Source organism: Aquarana catesbeiana, linkage group LG03 (genome assembly GCF_042186555.1).
Source record: "Aquarana catesbeiana isolate 2022-GZ linkage group LG03, ASM4218655v1, whole genome shotgun sequence".
Classification (NCBI taxonomy): domain Eukaryota; kingdom Metazoa; phylum Chordata; class Amphibia; order Anura; family Ranidae; genus Aquarana; species Aquarana catesbeiana.
In genome coordinates, this window is record NC_133326.1 from 118937744 (window position 1) to 118959892 (window position 22149).

General features: G+C 44.8%; 1 protein-coding gene and 1 long non-coding RNA gene across 2 annotated transcripts in view; one reads left to right on the forward strand and one right to left on the reverse strand.

The window, feature by feature from the left end:
- LOXL1 (lysyl oxidase like 1) overlaps window positions 1–18788 on the reverse strand; it is a 58369-nt gene extending 39581 nt beyond the window's left edge. Inside the window, exons 1-2 of the mRNA XM_073619075.1 lie at window positions 16807–18788; window positions 16048–16156 (exon numbers count right to left, since the gene is read on the reverse strand). Coding sequence (XP_073475176.1) covers window positions 16048–16156; window positions 16807–17830 — 1133 coding nt within the window. The 5' untranslated portion in view covers window positions 17831–18788. The remainder of the gene's footprint in view (window positions 1–16047; window positions 16157–16806) is intronic.
- The window catches only part of LOC141131607 (uncharacterized), a 74593-nt gene that overhangs the window by 464 nt on the left and 51980 nt on the right, over window positions 1–22149 (forward strand). The gene's annotated exons all lie outside the window — the stretch shown is intronic.

The following is a 22149-nucleotide window of genomic DNA, read 5'->3' on the forward strand; positions in this document are numbered from 1 at the left end:
TCATTGAGCAGCAATGATGTGCAGCAACCTCTAGCAACCATCCAGCAAGCAGAAATGATGCAACCTCTGGCAACCAGTCACAATCACTACCTGATCTGCTGCAGTAAACTGATTTTAAGTCTAGCTGCTATCTATTGTATTTCTTAGGTGGGGGGGGGGGGCAAGAAAATGTTTGCCCAGGGTCCAATGAATAGTAGAGGCGGCCCTGCTGTGGACATACTACAGGAGTTGATAGAGACTGAAGGCATGCTGTTGAAGAGACTGAGAGAATGACAACATGTTACATGAGGCTGTTAGAGATTACCTCTATCACCCCTTTACAAGATAATGTTCTTATCCCCACTGCTGGGGTCCTAGGGCAGCATAAGTACAAAAGGGAAGCATATGGCCCTTTGGCCACAGGTTGGGCACCAGGGGATTGATTCCTTGGATAATCATTGTTAAAACAAGTACAGTAGGGGGCGTGGCCTGGCTATGGAGGAATGAGGGCGTGTCTCACCTCAGCTCCTCGTCCACCGCTACATTTGGCACCGCACAAAGGGCAAAGTTTGACTCCGGAACACCGGAGATTATGTCTCAGGGACGGAGAGCGCCGTCCCAACACTCGAGAACCGAGGGGTCCAGGCAGGAGCAGCTGGAAACATACTTCGGCCTGAACAGCGGGCCGGGACACGAGGCCTCCAAGATGGAGCCGGCTCCGACGCCAAAAGCTACTAAGGCTGCAAAAGCTGCACAGAAGGCACAAGCTCAACAGCAACAACAGCAGCAGCGAGACTCCCAGATCCCCTCTCCGAAGCTGGTGAGTGATACAGCCCCTCCACTCTCCCCGGGATCCTCTGCCTCCCATGACCAGGACCCTGACATGGCTGATTTCTTAGGGGAAGGGGATATAAAGCGCCATATTTGGTCCCTTCCCACCAGGGAAGACTTGGAGAGATTCACTGCCAGAGTGGAGAAAGCATTCAGGGAGGACATAGCCAAGCTTAAGGTTGACACTAACCACCTGGGGGCTAGGGTGGAAACTGTAGAGCAGAGGATGCATGAAGTGTTGCCTGCTATCACAGCGTTACAAGATAGATGCAGCCTCCAAGACTAGAAAATTGAAGCATTGCTATGCCAATTAGATGATTTTGAAAACCGCAGCAGGAGAGCGAACATTCGCATATGCGGTCTGCCAGAAGCTACAGCTCCTATGGACATTGTGCCCACGCTGGAAGATATATTCAGAGAAAAATTAGGTCTGTCTGCCACGGCTCCGATTGAAATCGACCGTGCTCACAGGGCCCTTAGACCACCCTCCCAAGACGCGGATAATCCGGGGGATGTCATCTGCAAGCTACATAAATATACCTTGAAAGATAGGATTATGCAGAAGATGTGTGGGAAGCAATACTTTGACTTCGACGGTGCACACCTGTATTTTTACCAGGACATTTCAAGACGCACTCTTATGCAACGCAGAGCTTTAAGACCCCTACTGGAAGCTCTTCAGAAAGCAGGTTTGCCTTATCCGTGGGGATTTCCTTTCTACCTGCAAGCATCTAAAGCTGGGAAAAATGTCACGCTGCATACTAAAGATGACCTTCCTTTTTTCCTGGAGACTTTGGGTCTTGAACAGGTGGATTTTCCAGATTGGAGAGGCCCACAAGACCATCCACATACTTCCTCAACCATGGCTCCCAGTTAACCGCAGGAGCCGCAGACGGGAACGCAGACGCCCCACGTCTTCCTCCCCTATGGATCTGGTTTCACCTCGGCATTAGCTGAAAACACCTTACTGCTGATTAGATTACTACATTCCTGTGAGGAATATCTTTCCCTCCGCTACAGGGCTCCACTTTATCCCACGCAGGAACTCATATCCACCCGAACGAATAAGACTGATGTTGGAAGCTGAGACATGGCTATAAGCTTATGATATGTTCCTGGGCCCTATTCCATCAAGATCATCACCCCCATTCATGAGCTAGACTTTGCCCTCATAAGCGCTGCCCTGGGGGGGGTTATGGAGATTATAGTCTGGGAAATGCCCAGGCAGGCTATAGTTTTTGAAAGCCCTGCATATAATTTTCCTTGTTTGGTTCTTTTTGCTTATGGGACAGTTCTCCCCCCCTACTCAATATACCCTGTATGTTACTTATTGCTCAGGAGATGGCGGTGGGCGGGGGCTGACCCTCGCCCTTCCCCCTTTCGTGATGGCCCACGTTCCCCCCATAGGCCATACCTTCTTAGGTATTTTTTTCCTTTTTTTGGAAATAGATGTGGGCCTCGGGTTCTTCTCCCTTGTGGGGAGGAGCCTGATGCCTGACCCCCAGACATCTCAAGTTAAAACTATGTTCACAACAATGCACTTTGTGTTTTATGTGTGCCTTATTCTCTTTAACCTTGTTTTTTTCTTTTTTTCCTGTTTATTCTTTTCTGTTGTATATCTCTCTACTGGGACTGCCTCCGGCTCCGCCTCCTACTCTGCACTTCTAGGAAACAACAAGATTTCACTACTTTGAGAATCTTTGATGACATCACTTAAGGTAATCTCGTATAATGTACGTGGTCTCTGTTCCCCATGTAAACGCAGCAAACTATGGTGGGAACTTAAATGTTCAGGGGCTCAGGTGATCCTGTTACAGGAAACGCATTTTAATCCCCATTCCATACCTAAATTGCCCAATCACAATTATAATCAATGGTTCCTAAGTAACTCGCCGGTCGCAAAATCCAGAGGTACGGCAATTGCAATACACAAGTCTTGCCCCATCCAGATCCTAGACAGTAAGGTGGACCCCCAGGGGAGATATGTTTTTTTAAAAGGGACTATGGCTGGGCAGAAACTTACTATTGCTACGATATATGCCCCGAACTCAAACCAACTCACCTTCCTAGACAATAGCCTTGACGGTTTGGCGGAATTCAGGGAGGGACCTTTGATCCTGGGAGTTGACTTTAACATTAGCCCAGACCCCCAGATAGATACTTCACATAAGCGTTCTTCCCATTCAAACGCCTTTCTTAAACACTTCCGTAAATCCTTACAAACTCACCGATTACTTGACAGTTGGCGAATCCTCCACCCAGTGGATAGGGATTATAGTTACTACTCAAAAGTGCACGACACCTATACCCGCATAGATATGATCTACGTAGACCATCTAGCCCTGGAGTGGCTGCAGAGCTCATCCATGGGGACTATTACGCTCTCTGACCATGCCCCAGTAACGGCATCCCTGGTAATGCCACAAGGTACTCGCAGAGCTTGGTCGTGGCGTTTAAATGAGTCCCTGTTGGATGATGCGGCTGTGGTATCTGGAGTCACAGAGGTCTTATCCCATTACTTTAAAGAAAATAACACAGAGGGGATGAGTAAGGGAATTATATGGGAAGGCCATAAAGCAGTGGTAAGAGGAGAGCTGATCTCTCAGGGATCCAGGCTTAAGAAGGCTAGACAGGTAGATTTCGACAGGGTACTTCAAGCATTGCAGCAAGCGGAACTTAAACATAAACAAAATAGTGACACAGAGGCCTTGAAAGCACTGACGGAACTGAGGGGACTGTTCTCACGACTGCTAGACCGACAAGCACATAGACAATTGCGATATATGTCGCATAAATACTATGAACACGGCAACAAATGTGGCCGTATGCTGGCTAGGGCTCTTCGGAAAAAACGTGCTCACATGTATGTACATCAGCTACGGCTTCCCTCGGGGGAGCATACGGTCAGACCTTCCCAAATAGCTGATGGATTTCGAGACTATTACACTACATTGTATAGCCTAAACTCATCCCAGACCCCAGAAACCCAAGCTGCCAGGAAGAAGGATATTAAAACATATTTGACTGAATCTGGTCTTCCCAAACTGACAGACGAACAATGTTCCTTGCTAGAAACCCCCATTACTGCCACTGAAATAGAGTCCAAGGTGACCTCCTTACCTAACGGGAAAAGCCCAGGCCCTGATGGACTTACCAAAGCATACTATAGGATGTTTCTATCCTTGTTGTCTGACTCGATGTGTAGTTATTTCAATTCTGTAGTAAATGGTACTGCTATCCCTAGCGAGGCCCTATTGGCCCATATTTCTGTAATACCTAAAGAGGGAAAAGACCCTGCTATACCCCAAAGCTACAGACCCATATCCCTTCTTAATGTGGATATAAAAATTTTAGCTAAGATCCTTGCGACCAGACTGAAACACCTCATCCCATTAATAGTTCACCTAGATCAAACGGGGTTTATAACTGGCAGGGAAGCTAGAGACAATTCAATTAGAGCATTTCACCTTATCCACTGGGCATGAACTTCCCCTGACTCTCCCCCCTATTTGGTCCTGTCCACGCGGAGAAAGCCTTCGATCGGGTGGACTGGACTTACCTGCGGACTGTACTGGAGGCTTTGGGTCTACGTACCCATATGCTCGCATGGATTATGGCCTTGTACTCAGACCCCAATGCCCAAGTCAAAGTAAACGGCTGTCTATCCCCGAGATTCCCGATCAGAAATGGCACGAGGCAGGGGTGTCCCTTGTCCCCGCTGTTGTTCGCCCTAGTGTTAGAACCGTTTTTACGAACTGTTCGGGCAAACGTGGATATTAAAGGGCTCACGGTGGGACACGTGGAGCATAAGTTATCGGCTTATGCCGATGATGTGCTATTCCACCTCATAGACCCCCTGACTTCCTTGCCTAACCTGATGCGAGAACTCCAACACTTTGGGACGCTCTCCAATTTTAAAATTAATTACGCAAAATCAGAGATATTACCTATTCAACTGACACCATCCCTGACTGACCGGCTGCAAGCTGCCTTCCCATTTACGTGGACTAAATCGTCCCTAAAATACTTAGGTATAAAATTAACTGATAGATTTGAAACCTTATTTACTACTAACTTCCCCTCCCTAATGACCACTATTAAAAAAGACTTGACCCAATGGACTAGAACAGCCTTTACATGGATAGGAAGACTCAATATTATTAAAATGAATGTTCTCCCAAGGGTGTTGTTCTATATGCCAATGATACCTGTGGCCCTACCTAAAAGCTTCTTTGCTCAATTATCTACCCTGATATCCACTTTTGTTTGGAATAACAAGAAACCGAGAATTGGACTTAGGCTGCTGAGTCGTCATAGAGATAGAGGGGGGCTGAGTTTCCCAGATGCTCAGAGATACTATAGGGCGGCTTTTTTTGGTCATTGGGTAGATGAGAATAGTGCCAGTTGTGGCAAACTAATGCAAGACGGTAAATTAATTCCTCTAGACACCCTAAGACAGCGGTCGGGGAGCTTCCCTATGGATTTTTGGCGTTACAGACAACTCTACCATTTTTTCAAAACACAGGGAGACTCAATAAGAGACATCTCTTCCCTTACACCTTTTGAGCAACTTTTTGTTACAGAAGAACCGCTTCCACACATGATCTCTGAACTGTACCAATTGCTTAGCTCGGCTTCTCCTGTAGTGAAGCCCCCATACGTTAGGGCCTGGGAACGAGACCTTGATATTGTTTTTACTCCTGCTCAACTTTCTTCCCTGTACCAACTCACTAGAACCAGCTCAATAGACTCTAAGACGCAACAAACAAATTACAAAATTTTGATGCGTTGGTACCGGGTGCCAGCAGACCTGGCTAAAATATATCCAACCGTATCAGACTTATGTTGGAGGGGATGTGGTCAAAAAGGCACCCTTTTACATATTTGGTGGGAATGTCCCATAGTCAAACCGTATTGGGAAGACATTAAAAACCAAATTAAGGAAATTCTGGGAATCGACATACCTCTCTCTCCGATTCACTTCCTGCTACACATTCCTCCCATGCCAACAGGCCACTACAAAAAAAGTGTCCTGCCTCATCTGCTCAATGCAGCAAAGCGGCTGCTTCCCATATTTTGGAGGCGCCTGCAAGTTCCTTCCAGAGAGGAGTGGAGGAGCAGAGTGAGTGACATTCGAGAGGCAGAGGAGTGGATCGCCACTTGTAGAGGAGTCCGAGACCGATTTACAGCAACTTGGCAACCCTGGATAACATATACCTCCGACCCTGGTCATGTACCCTCTAGTTTAGATGTGGCCCTCCTTGAGTTAGCTGACCCGACCTTGAAGGAACGCCTTAAAGATAATTAAATGGGAACTCTGCTTTAAGTGCCAAAACAACAGTTTGTTACATATCCAAAAGAGGGAATGGGGCAGAGTCATGTCTTTTCTTTTATAGCTTGTAGTGATGCTGGGGGAGATCGGAGGGGAGGTGGAGTCGGACGTGAGTTCCCAGGTATGTCTCATTTTCCTTTTCTTACTTCCAACTTCTTTTTCTCTTACCTTTTTTTTTACTTATTGAAAGTTACGATTTAACTGGTTATAGTTGAATGTCTAAAGGTAGCTAATGTGTCTGAAGTTGTAGCGACAGACAGAAATGGACAGACAGGCTGAATATGTAGGTTTTGAGGATCCAATACCATGGTATACCCTGATCTGTAAGGGGTATTGGCATCTTTGTGCCGACATGGTGTGGATTTCTAGTGGAGGGGGGTTTGGGGGGGGTGGGGCTGTGGGAGTCGGTCAGATGGAGGCATTAGTTGCCCCCCTGCCCCCCCCGCATATCCCCGCCCGCCACACCCCATCACTCTATTTGATCAATAAAAGTGTGAAAGAAATGGTGTAAGATGTTCGACCTATCTTTATAATCTGGCTACCGAGACACGCTGGTCCCATTATATCACCACTTGACCAAACTGTTTTAGCCACAGACTGCAATACCAGCTACAGTTATAACAGTTGCACATTCCTTATCTCGAATTTGAATTGTTAATTATTATTTTATTTTTATTCTTATTTTCATTACTATTTTTCTTCTTTATATATTAACAAAAAAGGAAAAGGAGGAAAGATTAGTGTATTACCTGGAGTTATCACCTCTAGAAGAAGTAACTGTATTTTATAGTTTGTTGCTGTGCAATGTAATACTCTGTCTTTCATAAATAAAGATTAAAAAAAAAAAACAAAAAAAACAAAACAAGTACAGTTCTTCACTGAGGGGTCCATTTGAAATAATATGACGGGACGCTGACATCCTGACATAAATAATAATCATAGCTATTCTTGTTGCATTGTGTTAGGACAAGCTGCTGAGCTATATGTGGCCCGTGTAAAAATGCTCCCCATTTACTTGGTCTAGGTACATTTCATATACAAACATAGATTAAGTCTGAACCCAGACTTTTTATGTTTTGGATAACTGAAGAAGAGTGAGGCTCGATTCACACTAATGCATTATTTGATGCATTTTGCAGAAATGCAGGAAATTTTTTTAACATGGGTTCCTATATGTTCATCAATGCATTTTTTGTGCTTCTGCGTTTTTGGAAAGGGTCGGGGACAATTTTTCCCGCAAAATGCAATGTTTTGCATGTAATAGACTTCAAAGGCCACGCATCCAAAACGAAAGTAGTACCGCATTTTTACTGCGTTTTTACCGTGATTTTGCCACGATTCGCGTTTTGCAGTTTTTTATAGCTGGTCACTAAGGAGAGGGTTGGCCGTCGCATCCTTAACAACCGATGAGTCAGCAGGGAACCCCGCTGACAGCTGATGACTCATCAGTTGAATATAAAAAAAAGCATTGCCGGCTAAAAAAAAATCGTGAAAAAAAACAGTGTGGGGTCCCCCCCCAGATCCATACCAGTCCCTTGGGTCTAATATGGATTCGGAGGAAACACCCCCCCACGCCAAAATTGAAAAAAAAATGGTGTGGATCCCCCCCAAATCCATACCAGACCCTTATTTAACAAGGGGGCCCCCAGATCCCAGCCTCCCCCCCTATGTGAATAGGTATCAGGTACATTGTACCCCTACCCATTCACCAAAAATATTAGTGTAGTGTGACAAAAGACAATAGACAGTTTTTGACAAGTCCTTTATTAAAAATGTCTTCTTCCCCGCTTCTTCCTCCGGGCTTTTCCTTCCTCCGGTCTTTTCCTTCTCCTGCTTCTTCTTTCTCCTGTCTTCCTTGTCCGGTGATCTTCTTCCTCTGCTGCCGCTCCCGCCGCCGACCCTCCTCTGATGCTGCGTCCCGCTGATCTGTCTGCGCCGATGTCAAGTATTTCTTAGATAACTATGGGGCGTGGTCATCGGATGACGTCATTCAAAGGCACCGCCCTCTTGTGACTTCATCGACCGGGGCATGATGGGTCTATGATGTCACGAGGGGGCAGGGTCTCCGGATGATGTCATCTGATGGCCACACCCCATAGTTATCTAGGAAATGCTTGACATCATCGGACAGATCAGCGGGACACAGCATCGGAGGAGGGTCGTCGGCGAGAGCGGCAGCGAGGGAAGAAGCACACCGGACAAAGAAGACAGGAGAAAGAAGAAGACCGGAAGAAGAAGCGGGATAAGGAAAAGACCGAAGGAAGATGGAGAAGACCGGAGGAAGAAGCGGGAGAAGCCCGGAGGAGGAAGAAGCGGGGAAGAAAAATACATTTTTAATAAAGGACTTGTCTATTGTCTTTTGTCACACTAGACTACTTTTTTTGGTGAATGAGTAGGGGTACAATGTGCCCGATACCCATTCACATAGGGGGGAGGCTGGGATCTGAGGGCCCCCTTGTTAAAGGGGGCTTCCAGATTCTGATAAGCCCCCCGCCACAGACCCCGACAACCAATGGCCAGGGTTGTCGGGAAGAGACCCTTGTCCCCATCAACATGGCCTCAAAGCACCCACCCCCCTCATGTTGAGGGCATGCAGTCTGGTATGGTTTAGGAGGGGGGCCCTCACTCGTCCCCTCCCTTTTTTGACCTGCCAGACTGAATGCTCGGAAAAGGGTCTGGTATGGATTTTGGGGGGGACCCCCACACCATTTTTTCTTCAATTTTGGCGTGGGGGGTCCCCACCGAATCCATACTGGACCCAAGGGCCTGGTATGGACCTGGGGGCGGGGACCCCACGCTGTTTTTTTCACAATTTTTTTTTTAGCTGGCAATTCTTTTTTTTTATATTCAGCTGTGAGTGGGGAAGCCCGCTGACAGCTGATGGCTCATCGGTTGTTAAGGATGTGGCGGCCGGCTTCCCGGCCCCCTCCTTAGCAACCAGCTACCAGCTATATACAGTGTAAAATATTGCAAATCACGTTAAAAATGCGTGTCCAAAAACACGGCAAGTACCTCAAAAAGCACTGCAGAAACGCTCAAAAGCAACATGCATAGATATAAATCGTGCCTGAAACTCAATAACAGAAACAGAATAGTAAATGTAGTTCAGATTAAATCTTAAAGTGCAATCTTTAATATACTATCTTTAATCCTTTAAATGCCACCCACCTTGTCTAGTTCTTTCCTTTGTCTCCCTTCCAATTATCTTCACGTTACAGCCCTCTGTAGAGCCGCAGAGCCAGTTTTTCATCCCTGCTGGAGTCTCTTCATCCTAGGAAAGCCCGTACTTTGCCGGAGTGCTGGAAGCCACCATAAGTACGAGCTCTCCCATAACAATGCACGAGACCCAGCTTACATGTGCAGAATGGAGAGGACCAGGCAGGGAGGGACACGTGTTCCTCTGGGCCAGGCTGCAAAGTAAAGATTGCTGAAACAGGGAAGAAGATAAATATTTGACCACGTGGGCTGCTTTTTAAATTCTGTATGCAACCAATTTGGGGAAATTTTCATCACCTCCTGTTTCTAACCCTTCCATGCTATACTATAAATGTATTTTATTGCTATTCACTGCTTGTTCTGTCTGTTTTGTGCTTATGCACACACACTTTTTATTCATCTTTCGTGTTTTTTTAATACGTTTTGCATTATTTATCCTTTTCTTTTTTTGCCCAATTTGTTGTTGGACGGATTAAAAAACGTGAATCGTGGCAAAAATGCACTACGTGCTTTTCTGCAGCTTCTCCACTGAAGTCTTTTTGAACCAAAAAAACATGCATGGGGCAAGCACAGTGGTCTAGTGGGTAGCACTCTCACCTAGCAGTAAGAAGGGTCGCAGGTTCGAATTCCAACCACGACACTACCTGCCTGGAGTTTGCATGTTCTCCCTGTGCCTGCGTGGGCTTCCTCCGGGTACTCAGGTTTCCTCCCACACTCCAAAGACATGCTGGTAGGTTAATTGGATCCTGTCTAAATTGTCTCTAGTATGTATGAATGTGAGTTAGGGACCTTAGATTGTAATTGTGATTGAGGGTGGGGACTGATGTGAATGTACAATGAATATGTAAAGCGCTGCGTAAATTGATGGCGCTATATAAGTACCTGAAATAAATAAATAATAATAAACCAAAAAAACATTGTTTTACTTTTAAAAAAGTCCCCGACCCTTTCCAAAAATGCAGCGGCTGAAAAAAGCATTGTTGTGAACGTGTCCCATAGGAAAACATTTAACACTGCAAAAACCAAAAAGCAATAAAAAATGCATAGGTGTGAACCAAACCTTCGGGCTCGTTCATACCATATGCAGAGCAGTGCTTTTTTCTGCATCAAAAAAGCATGGAAAGTAGATTATATGGGTTCTAATGGCACGGGTTATACCAGCGCAGTGCGTTCCAGTGCTTTTCAGTTCCAGAAAAAACAAGTACAACATGCTGCTTTTTTCCTGCGCAGAACTGTACTGGAACACACTAAAAAGCATCAAAAAGCATAAAAAAAACAACAACACTGGACCCCAGTACAGTGAAAAAAAGAAGAAAAAAAGCATCTGGAATGCATCTGGAAACGCATCAAAAATGCACTGGAATGCATCAAAAAGCGTTAAAAATGTGCATGCAGAAACGCATCTGGAACGGATCTGGAGGATATTTTTGTGGTCTTAACTGGCCCTAAGGCTTGATTCACACCTATGCCTTTTTAGTGCTTTTTGCAGTCCATTTAACATGGTTTCCTATGGAACATGCTCTGTAGTGCAAATCTGTAAAATGCAAAAACCATTAAAAATGCATAGGTGTGAATCAAGCCTAAAAATGCATAGGTGTGAATCTAGCCTTGGGCTAGATTAACACTAATGCATTTTTTATGCATTTTGCATTTTGCAGAAATGCAGGAATTTTTTTAACATGGGTTCCTATGGAACACGTTCACATCAATGCATTTTTGTGCCTCTGCATTTTTGGAAAGGATCGGGGTCTTTTTTTTCTCGCAAAATGCAGCGTTTTGCATGCAAAAGACTTCAATGGACCCGCATCCAAAACGCAAGTACCGCATTTTTACTGCAATTTTGTTGCGATTTGCGTTTTTCTTTTACACTGCATGTAGCTGATCGCTAGGGAGAGGGCCAGGAAGCCGGCCGCCGCTTCCTTAACAACCGATGAGTCATCATCTGTCAGCGGGCTTCCCTGCTGACAGCTGAATTTAAAAAAAGAAGAGTTGCCGGCTAAAAAAAATTGGGAAAAAAAACAGCGTGGGGTCCCCTCCCAGGTCTATACCAGGCCCTTGGGTCTAGTATGGATTCAAAGGGGTTTAACAAGGGGGCCCCCAGATCCCAGCCTTCCTCCCATGTGAAGGAGTATGGGGTACATTGTACCCATTCACAAAAAAAAAAAGTAGTGTAGTGTGATAGAAGACAGTTTTTGACAAGTCCTTTATTAAAAATGTCTTCTCCTTCCCTGCTTCTTCCTCCTCTAGACTTCTTCTCCCGCTTCTTCTTCCTGTCTTATTCTTTCTGGTGTTCTTCCTCCACCACCGCTCCCGCCTACAACCCTCCTCCAATGCTGCATCCTGCTGATCTGTCTGCGCCGATGTCAAGCATTTCTTAGATAACCAAGGGGCATGGCCATTGGATGATATTATCCGGAGGCCCCCCTTGTGACTTCATCTTCCAGGGCATGATGGGTCTGTCACGTCATGAGGGCATGGGGTCTCCGGGTAACGTCATCCGATGGCCACGCCCCATGGTTATCTATGCAACGCTGGAAATCGATGCAGACAGATCAGCGGGATGCGGCATCGGAGGAGGAGGGTTATTGGCGGGAGCGGCGGCAGAGGAAGAACACCAGACAAAGAAGACTGGAGAATGAAGAAGACTTGAAGAAGAAGCGGGAAAAGGAGAAGCCCGGCAGAGGAAAAAATGGGGAAGAAGAAAACATTTTTAATAAAGGACTTGTCAAAAACTGTCTTTTGTCACACTACACTACTTTTTTTTGGTGAATGGGTAGGGCTACAATCTGGGGGCCCCCTTGTTAAAGGGGGCTCCTAGATTCTGATAAGCCCCCTGCCCACAGACCCCAACAATCACAACCACCAGCCAGGGTTGTCGGGAAGGGGCCCTTATCCCCATCAACATGGGGGCAAGGTGCTTTGGGGTGGGGGGCGCAGAGAACCCACCCCCCCATGTTGAGGGCATGCGGTCTGGTATGGTTCAGGAAGGGGGGGCGCTCGCTTGTCCCCTCCCTTTCCTGACCTGCCAGGCTGCATGCTTGGATAAGGGTCTGGTATAGATTGTGGCGGATGGATATTTTCTAAAAATATTTTAGCATGGGGGGGGTCTCCTCCGAATCCATACTAGACCCAAGGGCCTGATATGGACCTGGGGGGACCTCACTCAGTTTTTTTCACAATTTTTTTATAGTTGGCAATTCTTTTTTTTTACATTCAGTGGGGAAGCCCACTGACAGCTGATGACTCATCAGTTGTTAAGGACGCAGCGGCCATCTACCCGGCCCCCTCCTTTGCAACCAGCTATATACAGTGTAAAAAAAAAAAAAAAAAACGCAAATTGTGTGTAATGTGGAAAGCACAACAAAAAGCACTGCAGAAACACTCAAAAGCAACATGCATAGATGAATGGAGCCTAAAGGAATTGAGGTGAATCGAGCCTAAAGGAACATGTTTCAGGCTGCTTTCACACTGAAAGCGCTGGCCGTTTGCGGTAAAGTGCTGCTTGTTTCAGCGGCGCTTTACCGCTGTTTAAGTGTCACTTTTGTGTCACTTTTTGGCCACTAGTAGGGAGCTTTTATCCCCAAAAAAGGGGTCAAAAACTCCTGTGTTGCGGTACTTTGGAAGCGCTGCCCATTCATTGCAATGGGCAGGAGCATTTTGGGAGTTCTGTATACAGCGCTCCCAAACCGCCCCAAAGATGCTGCTTGCAGGACTTTTTCTAATGTCCCGCAAGCACACCGCTCGTGTGTGAAAGCACCCATTGCAATGAATGAGAGGCAGTTTTCAGGCGCTTTACAGTTGCTATTTCTAGCGCTAAAATGCCTGAAAACTGCCTCAGTGTGAAAGAGGTCCAAATGTTCTATGAGATCTGCCTTTAACCCGTGTTGGAAAAAACATTATTGTAAAATCAAAAGAGCAAAATTTTTTTAAACCTGGTCAAAGGTTGACTCTGTTTACACAAGTTTGCTTCTGAAATATCTACATTATCAGTTGTATTCTTCCATCATTTTTCAATGAATAAAAAAATACTTATCCCAATTAAAAACAGACCCCTTTCACACTTGTGCGACTTGTCCTGTGACTTGGGACTACAAAGTCGCATGGCAAGTCATACCCCATGATTTCCAATGAGTACCATTCATATCTGTGCAACTTCAAGTCGCAGTGACTTCAAAGTAGTCCCTGCACTACTTTGGTGTGACGTAAGGTCCAAAGACCTCAAGATTATACAGGCATTGCTTCAAGTCGCGGCAAAGTTGCAGCAAAATCACGTCAAAGTAGTGGAAAATTGCAGCAAAGTCGCATGACTTTCAGGTCATACAAGTGTGAAAGGGGCCTTAGTTAAATGGATCAAATAAAACGTTATGGCAGAATTCCAGCCAACATGTTTGTAAAATTTTTGATAGAGTAGAAAGAGGTAGAATGTCTGCCATGTTTTTATTGCTTTGTCACCTTTGGGAACTTCTCCTTTCTCCACTGTTGTGTCACCAGAGAAGGGGGAGAAACCTTTTTACAGGAACAGAGACAGTCATAAAAGAACTTTATTATTAGACCATAGAAAAGTCAAAGCCTATATTCGATTTTTATTGTTGTCTGTGTCCCTATTTTACTTCCTTTTCGGCCATGGAGAGAAAAAGTAGTGGAAAATCTTCCCAAACATAGCAATAAAAACCTGACAGCAGATCTACTCCCCCTACTACTACTCTACTTACACAGTCTATATAAAAAAATAATAATAATTACGCACAAGAAACAAAGATTAGAAAAACTTAAAGTGTTACTAAACCCACAACAGTAAAATCTGTCTGTATATGCAGTAAAGTATGCTTGTTATACTCACTGTGGAACCTGAGGGGTTAATTCTCCGCATTGTGTAAAAAGACTGTTTGATCCAGTCTTCTCTGTTTCTCCCCTTCTTCCACTTTCCCCAAATCATCTCCTGATAGAACGGAGGCTAGGGGACATGCTGCACATGCTCAGTTTGCTGTGTATTGCTAGAGAGTTTTTTTTTTTTCTTGGTAGAGTGCATGTGAACAGCACAGGGCCAATCAGCACTGTCCAGACAGAGGGTCAGGCGTCCTGCATCCTGATAGGACAGTCAGAGCAGAATGAAAACTCCTCCTACAAGCTTTAACCAGACACTGATAGAAGTCACAAGACTGCTATATACTGCTGATGAGAAAAGTTATTTAGCTGTTTATATTTACTAAAACAATTGCATTTCCATGTTCGTGTACTGTGGGAGACCAGATATAGTGAATACAGGGTCCTGGGTTTAGTAACACTTTAAAGCTGAACTCAGGGATAAGCAAATATTGTCTAAATACAATTTGCTTCTGTGCAGGAGCTTCCTGAAATAAAGACCAGTCACTTCTGCTCTTTCTCCTTGTCCAGAGTGAGAGGTCTTGTATTCACCTCCTTATGTAATTTTCTGTAGGCAGCCTGTGGTTAGATGTAGTCTGCTGGGTCCCTCCTACAGCTCTACTCTCTGCACAGGCTATGTACAGCAGTGTGATGGTGTCACTGCTATTTTCAAAAGGTAATATCTGGGTTTGCAAAGGTGTTTGGTGCACACAAAGTGGATTTTTACCCTATGCAATGTTTAGCAATATATTTAAATTAACAGACTAAATATACCAGATAAAAACAAGTAGGGTATATGCTATCTAAAACATTATTTGGATGGAGGCAACCTGCAGCAACATAATCTGCTTAAAGTACAATTTGCCTATTTTTTTCTTTTTTTAATATGGATCTCTTTACAAATTTGCATGTCATCCTTGCGCAAGGACCCAATTTCACTTTCTTTCTAAATTCTTTAATCCCTGGAAGTATACAGCCCACGAATCCAGTAAAAAATGGCCATAGGGAGGTATGAGGCACATACTGTAGATATTAGCTCACTAGGCTGAAAATCTCCAGTATAACCACAGTTTCTCAGATGCTTTCGGTTCCTGTATCCCCTAACTCTTACCAGGCTGAGAAGCAATTTTAAATTCAACTGTTGCACAACCTACAGGTTAAATCTTATAAAGAAAGTTGTAGATAAAGATAACATGGCACTTTGTGGACACCATTATATGTGAATAAAGTAATAACAACAAGAGAAGGGTCCTACTGTTAAGAAAAAGGGAAGATTCTTCTATGTTAGTATATGAAGGGGCAAGAAGCAGTGGAAGTGTTAGATGTAAATTCATTTATGGGATAAATTAATTTTCTAGAGTAGTCATTCTTAACCAGGGTCCCCTAGAACCCTAGGGTCCTTCCAGAGGTTGCTTGGGCTTCCTTGAGCTGTAGCTGACTGACCTTTGATGGTGCCTACATAGCTCTGAGTCCAATGCCACTAGGTAGAACCAGAGGCATGACACCAGTGATCTTTTTAGCTGTCGGGAAGGGTGGCATACTGACCACCAATGTAAGGGGGTCATTCTTCCCACTACCAACCAATGTAGGGGGGGCATTCTACCCAATGGCCACCAATGTTAAGAGCATTCTTTCCAATGCTCATCAATGTAAAGGATATTATTCCCAATGGCCACCAATGTAAGGGACAATCTTCCCACTGATACCTGATGAATTAATTTTAGCAGTAGTTCCTTGAGACCTGAGAATTATTTCAAGGGTTTCCTCTGGGGTAAAAAGGTTGAGAAAGGCTGTTCTAGAGGAAGCTGTGTTTTAGAAGTACATACCTAGAGAGACAGCGCTCCTCAGCGGCACAGCGTAGTGAATATAAATGAGCACGCTGGACATAAGTTGCAGCCTGAACATAACTTGGATCAGGCACCAAATCAGGAAGTCCTGAAAAAGAAAATATCTTTTACTTAAACACCTGGTAACATACTACTAGAACATTTGTATTAGAATATAAGGCTACTAGGAGCACTAAACCTAGTTCCAAGATTGCAGGGACATAACAAAATGAATACATTGCATGTTCTGTATACATTTTACCTCAAGTACAGCCTACAATATGGCTGTGTTAATCTTTTTATAATCTCAGGGAACAACATTTTTTCCTCTACTAGAGGAAACAATTGGACCTTCCACATAGGGTCCAAGTTTATGTAACAGTAATGTGTGTGGTTACAGTAACCCAGATAGCCAGCAGTTGAGCTGCAAGTTTGAAAATGACTTGCTAGCTTATTGCTAGATGTGCCAGGCTTCACAAGTTTGTTGCACTATTGCAGTAGGTCTGCATTGCATGACTCCAGATCAACTTTCTTTGCAAACATTCTGGAAGTCTGCTGCAAGTTCTGGTTCAGTTATGTTGTGCAATAGTCATCCCGCCACAGGGGTCACTGCAATTTGCATAGCTCTTGCTGTAGACTCACCACTGCAACTTTGCTCTAGACTAGAACTTCAAGTATAACTTGCCAGTGAAAATGTGCAGCAAGTTAACAAGACACACAATTTATGCTTGCTATATGGAAATGTGTGTTTAAACTCACCTCTCCCACTCTGACCGCCACGAAAAACATTCCCAGCGCTGACTCTTGCTTGTTGTCCTCCTTGTGATTCACTTCCACTGTTTGGAGCACTGGCTACCCGGCTCTGAGGTTGGAAAACATCTGGTCGCTGTGCTCCATAGTAACCTCCTTCACCGTGACTCACTCCTCCATATGGTGGGATTGCTGCTTCACCAGCCCCGGTTCCTACACCTGGTCGCACTGGATCACTTTCTGCTGGAATATCACTACCTCGAAAGAGGCTATGGGAAAAACGGCGGTCAAGTCCATCCTGTGGCACAACGGGATTGGCAACTGCTGGTTGCTGAGGAGGTAAGTTAGGGGGGACCCCAAAATAAGGCGGTTGGGCATATGGTGGATTTGGTTCCTCATAGAAATCTTCATAGCCTCCTCCCCAAGGTGGCTGTGCGACATAACCACCTCCACCACCTCCACCTCCACCTCCACCACCTCCACCTCCCCCACTCCTAGAATAGCTATAAGTTTCTTCATAGCCTTGGGGGTAAAAATCAGGTTGCGCTACAAAAGGAGGCTGAGGTCTTGGTAAAAATGGAGGCCCTACCGAATTGTGGGAGTAAGTTTGCCGTATTCTACTCCCCCCTCCACCACCAGTCCCTGCGGAAGGTACAAAGCGACTCGACGTGCTCGACGTTTCACCAAAGCGACCCAATGTGCTCGATGTTTCGCTCCCACCTCGCCAATTATCTGGCACCTGTCCAAAGCCAAATGGATGACGAGTGTTTCCCCTCACTGTCTGCGATCCAGTTCGAGGCAATGTGGGTGCCTGGCGGCGAAGATCCACACCGCTTCCACGACTTCCATCCAGCAAAACTCGAGTTCCTCCAGCACTTTCACCTGCTGGCTGGTACTCTTGGCCAGAATTCAGGAGCCGATAACGCCTTCCACTATCTTCCCATTGGATCATCTGGCCCCAGCCAGCTCCATCCTGCCCAAAAGACAAAGAAAGCCCTGACAAGCATAAACACAGTTGAGCTATAAGGGGCATGTCTGTGCCTTCTTATTACTAAAGTATAGAATTTGGCAGCTGTAATGCCAGGTTAAAAGGACAAAGCTAGGTTAATGGGGTAATGCCAAGTTTAATGGACAATGCTAAGTTAAAGGGGCGATGACAGGTTAAAGAGGCAATGCCAATTTAAAGGGACAATGCAAAGTTAAAAAGGTATGGCCAAATTAAAAGTAAAATGCCCGGTTCAAAAGCAAAGGGATGCTACCAGGTTAACAGAGAAATGCTAGGTTAAAGGGGAAATGCCAGGTTACAGGGACAATACCAGGTTAAATGGATAATGCCAGGTTAAAGCGACAATGAGAGTTTAAAGGGACAGCTCAACCGGTTTATTAGTGCTGGGACGTCTTCAGCTTTCAGTGCAGCGCAGAACACGCATGGTGGGTCCCGGATCAGTGTTGCAGGTTCCTAGGTTGGGAAGGCTGTATGATGAAGGGCTGTCTTGTAAATCCTCAATGCAGATGTCAGCCAGCGGAATGCAGGTTTCTCTCTAGGAGTGGATTGAGGTAATTTGCAGGATATAATGAGGCGAAGTGGTAGGGATCAGCAAAGGAAATGTCCCATCCTTTGTTCTGTCTGTATTCATCCCTGTCTGTAACTTTCTGTGCCCGCTCTCCTTTCCCTCTTATCTCTTCCACTCTCACTCCATCACTATTTCTCTCTATCCATTTCTTCCCCAGACTTCCTGTTTATCCCTCTCTCTCCCTCACTTTCCCCTCTCTCTCCCTCACTTTCCCCTTTCTCCGCCCCCCTTTTCCTGCTCTCTGGAATATGCTCTGCTTCTCCCAGGTCTGTCCTGTGTCACCCTGCAGGCTGCCCCTCACTGCTTCCAGCAGAATAGTTTGTCTCCACTTCTCTCCAGCCTCATTCCCCCAGGACAGTGATCCAGCCCCCTGCAGAGGAGCCCTTAGTGACGCAGAGCTTTTCATTCAACACAAAATTCCCTTCGCAAGGAGAGAAAAAAATACGACTTGCTAATGATTTCCATGTTATATAAAGTACAAGCTAAGTGTAGACAGATGCGTTGTTTATGTGAAGCAGCCTGATTGATGGCAGGAGACAATGAAGTGCAGCAGGGCTTCCCAAACTGTGCTCAGCAGCTAGATCTGGCCAAATAGTGTTACCATGTGCACTGTACGCCTACACGAAATACATCTCATGGAGGTTATATGTAAATTCAGTAAAAAAAAAAAAAAAAACAATATTAAATGTCTGACTCAAATTGTTTGTGCGATTTGTGGCGGTTCAGCCATCGCACGACATTGCAGTTGGTTTACATTTGTGCATTGCAGGAATTTGTGCAAAATCGCATGCGTTCCCACAATACACAAAAAAACGCATCTCTTTTGCAGGTGCGTGGTGCCGCCATTCATTCTCAATGGAACCGTGCAAAAATATCACGTGTTTTGGTGCGGTGTGAATTAACAAAAGGGTTAGGCACTTTTGTGTCATTTTAACACGTAGGGCAGCCCATTAAAATGATCAGGCTGCCCTAAACGCGACATAGGAAAATGTGCAAAATAATGCAAAAACATGCACATAACGTCACGCGCTTGCATAGGTGTAAATTGAGCCTTATTATCTATACATGCATTGTGGTCCACCGCCAAAAAATGACGCATGCAGTATTTTTTTTCTTTCTGAATGGCACCCCAACTCAACAGCCAGCAGACGTGCAGCACAGCGCGCAGCAATGTACTAACCTAATTTATAGTGTGATATGCTTTAAAAAAAATTATGCATGCACTATTTTTTGACATTCATTCTGAATAGTACTCCAGCACACCCACTGACAGGTGCACACAAGTGTTGGGACCGTTCCCAGTATCTTTTTGTAGTAATGTTCAGGTTACCACAATGTGCGCCAATGCAATTACACATCCCCTCCAATGTCTACGAGTTCCCTTACCAGAACTGGCTCCCAGCTTCTTCCGGGTGCTGGGTCTTTCTTTGACTGTCTTAACTGGCCAGTGAGGGATGACATAGCTACCATACATGGCCAACAAAATAAAAATATTTGTACTTGGAGTGTCTTATAGACTGCAAGAGAAAGGTGAGGAGTGAAATTGGAAACTGTAAAATCAGGTCCATAAATATTGGGACATCTACACAATTCTAATCTTTTTGGCTCTATACACCACCACAATGGATTTGAAATGAAATGAATAAGATGTGCTTTAACTGCAGACTTTCAGCTTTGTAGGAATGACAACAGTTATATGTGCCTCCCACTTTTTAAGGGACCAAAAGTAATGGGACAATTGGCTGCTCAGCTGTTCCATGGCCAGGTGTGTGTTATTCCCTCATTATCCCATTTACAAGGAGCAGATAAAAGGTCCAGAGTTCATTTCAAGTGTGCTATTTGCATTTGGAATCTGTTGCTGTCAACTCTCAATATGAGATCCAAAGAGCTGTCACTATCAGTGAAGCAAGCCATCATTAGGCTGAAAAAACAAAACAAACCCATCAGAGATATAGCAAAAATATTAAGTGTGGCCAAATCAACTGTTTGGAACATCCTTAAAAATAAAGAATGCACCGGTGAGCTCAGCAACACCAAAAGACCCGGAAGACCACGAATGACCGAAGTATTCTTTCCCTGGTGAAGAAAACACCCTTCACAACAGTTGGCCAGATGAAGAACACTCTCCAGGAGGTAGGTGTATGTGTGTCAAAGTCAACAATCAAGAGAAGACTTCACCAGAGTGAATACAGAGGGTTCACCACAAGATGTGAACCATTGGTGAGCCTCAAAAACAGGAAGGCCAGATTATATAAAAAAGTCTTCACAGTTCTGGAACAACATCCTATGGACAGATGAGACCAAGATCAACTTGTACCAGAGTGATGGGAAGAGAAGAGTATGGAGAAGGAAAGGAACTGCTCATTATCCAAAGCATGCCACATCATCAGTGAAGCATGGTGGTGGTAGTGTCATGGCATGAGCATGTATGGCTGCCAATGGAACTGGTTCTATTGTATTTATTGATGATGTGACTGCTGACAAAAGCAGCAGGATGAATTCTGAAGTGTTTCGGGCAATATTATCTGCTCATATTCAGCAAAATGCTTCAGAACTCATTGGATGGTGCTTCACAGTGCAGATGGACAATGACCCGCAGCATACTGCGAAAGCAACCAAAGACTTTTTTTAAGGGAAAGAAGTGGAATGTTATGCAATGGCCAAGTCAATCACCTGACCTGAATCCGATTGAGCATGCATTTAATTTGCTGAAGACAAAACTGAAGGGAAAATGCCCCAAGAACAAGCAGGAACTGAAGACAGTTGCAGTAGAGGCCTGGCAGAGCATCACCAGGGATGTAACCCAGCGTCTGGTGATGTCTATGCGTTCCAGACTTCAGGCTGTAATTGACTGCAAAGGATTTGCAACCAAGTATTAAAAAGTGAAAGTTTGATGGATGATTGTTAATCTGTCCCATTACTTTTGGTCCCTTAAAAAGTGGGAGGCACATATACAAACCGTTGTAATTCCTACACCGTTCACCTGATTTGGATATAAATACCCTCAAATTAAAGCTGAAAGTCTGCAGTTAAAGCACATCTTGTTTGTTTCATTTCAAATCCATTGTGATGGTGTATAGAGCCAATAAGATTAGAATTGTGTGGATGTCCCAATATTTATGGACCCGACTGTACATACCTTTTAGCGCAGCGTATATATATTTATAATTGTCTTTGCACGATATATGTGACATGTGTAACGCTAGCAGCTTTAGGTAATTTTATTTACATTTTAGCATCTAGGAATTGGTGGTTCGCAGGATTGTCCTTCTATTTTTTTAAACTGAAAAGTGACCTGGGGTGTGCCGTAGTCACGTGGTCAGTATGTCTAAAGGGGGCATACCCAAGTAACAAGTAAATGAAAAGTAAAAGAAAAGAAAGGGAATGGATGGGTGGGACACAAGAGAAACAGGTGACAGGAGTGGAAGATCGGAGGGCAGGCTTTATGCAGCCCCGGCTCCTCCTACAAATTAAGGCTGGTCAGCCTTCCCACTTGTACTCAGAGTCTCTTATAGACCGCAAGAGAAAGGTAAGGGGTGAAACAGGAAAGTGACCTGGGGTGTGCCGTAGTCACATGGTCAGTATGCCTAAAGGGGGCAAAAATAAAGACAGTAGGATGAGCTAGCAAAAGATTAATTGAAAACAACTGAAAGCGAGGTTAATCAGTCAAATGCACAAAAGCTCGTGACATCTCGACATGTGGATCCGGAATCTATCTGGAGAAGCATAACGAAATCCACCTACCTAACTTTTTAACCACATGAACAGGGACCCTTTG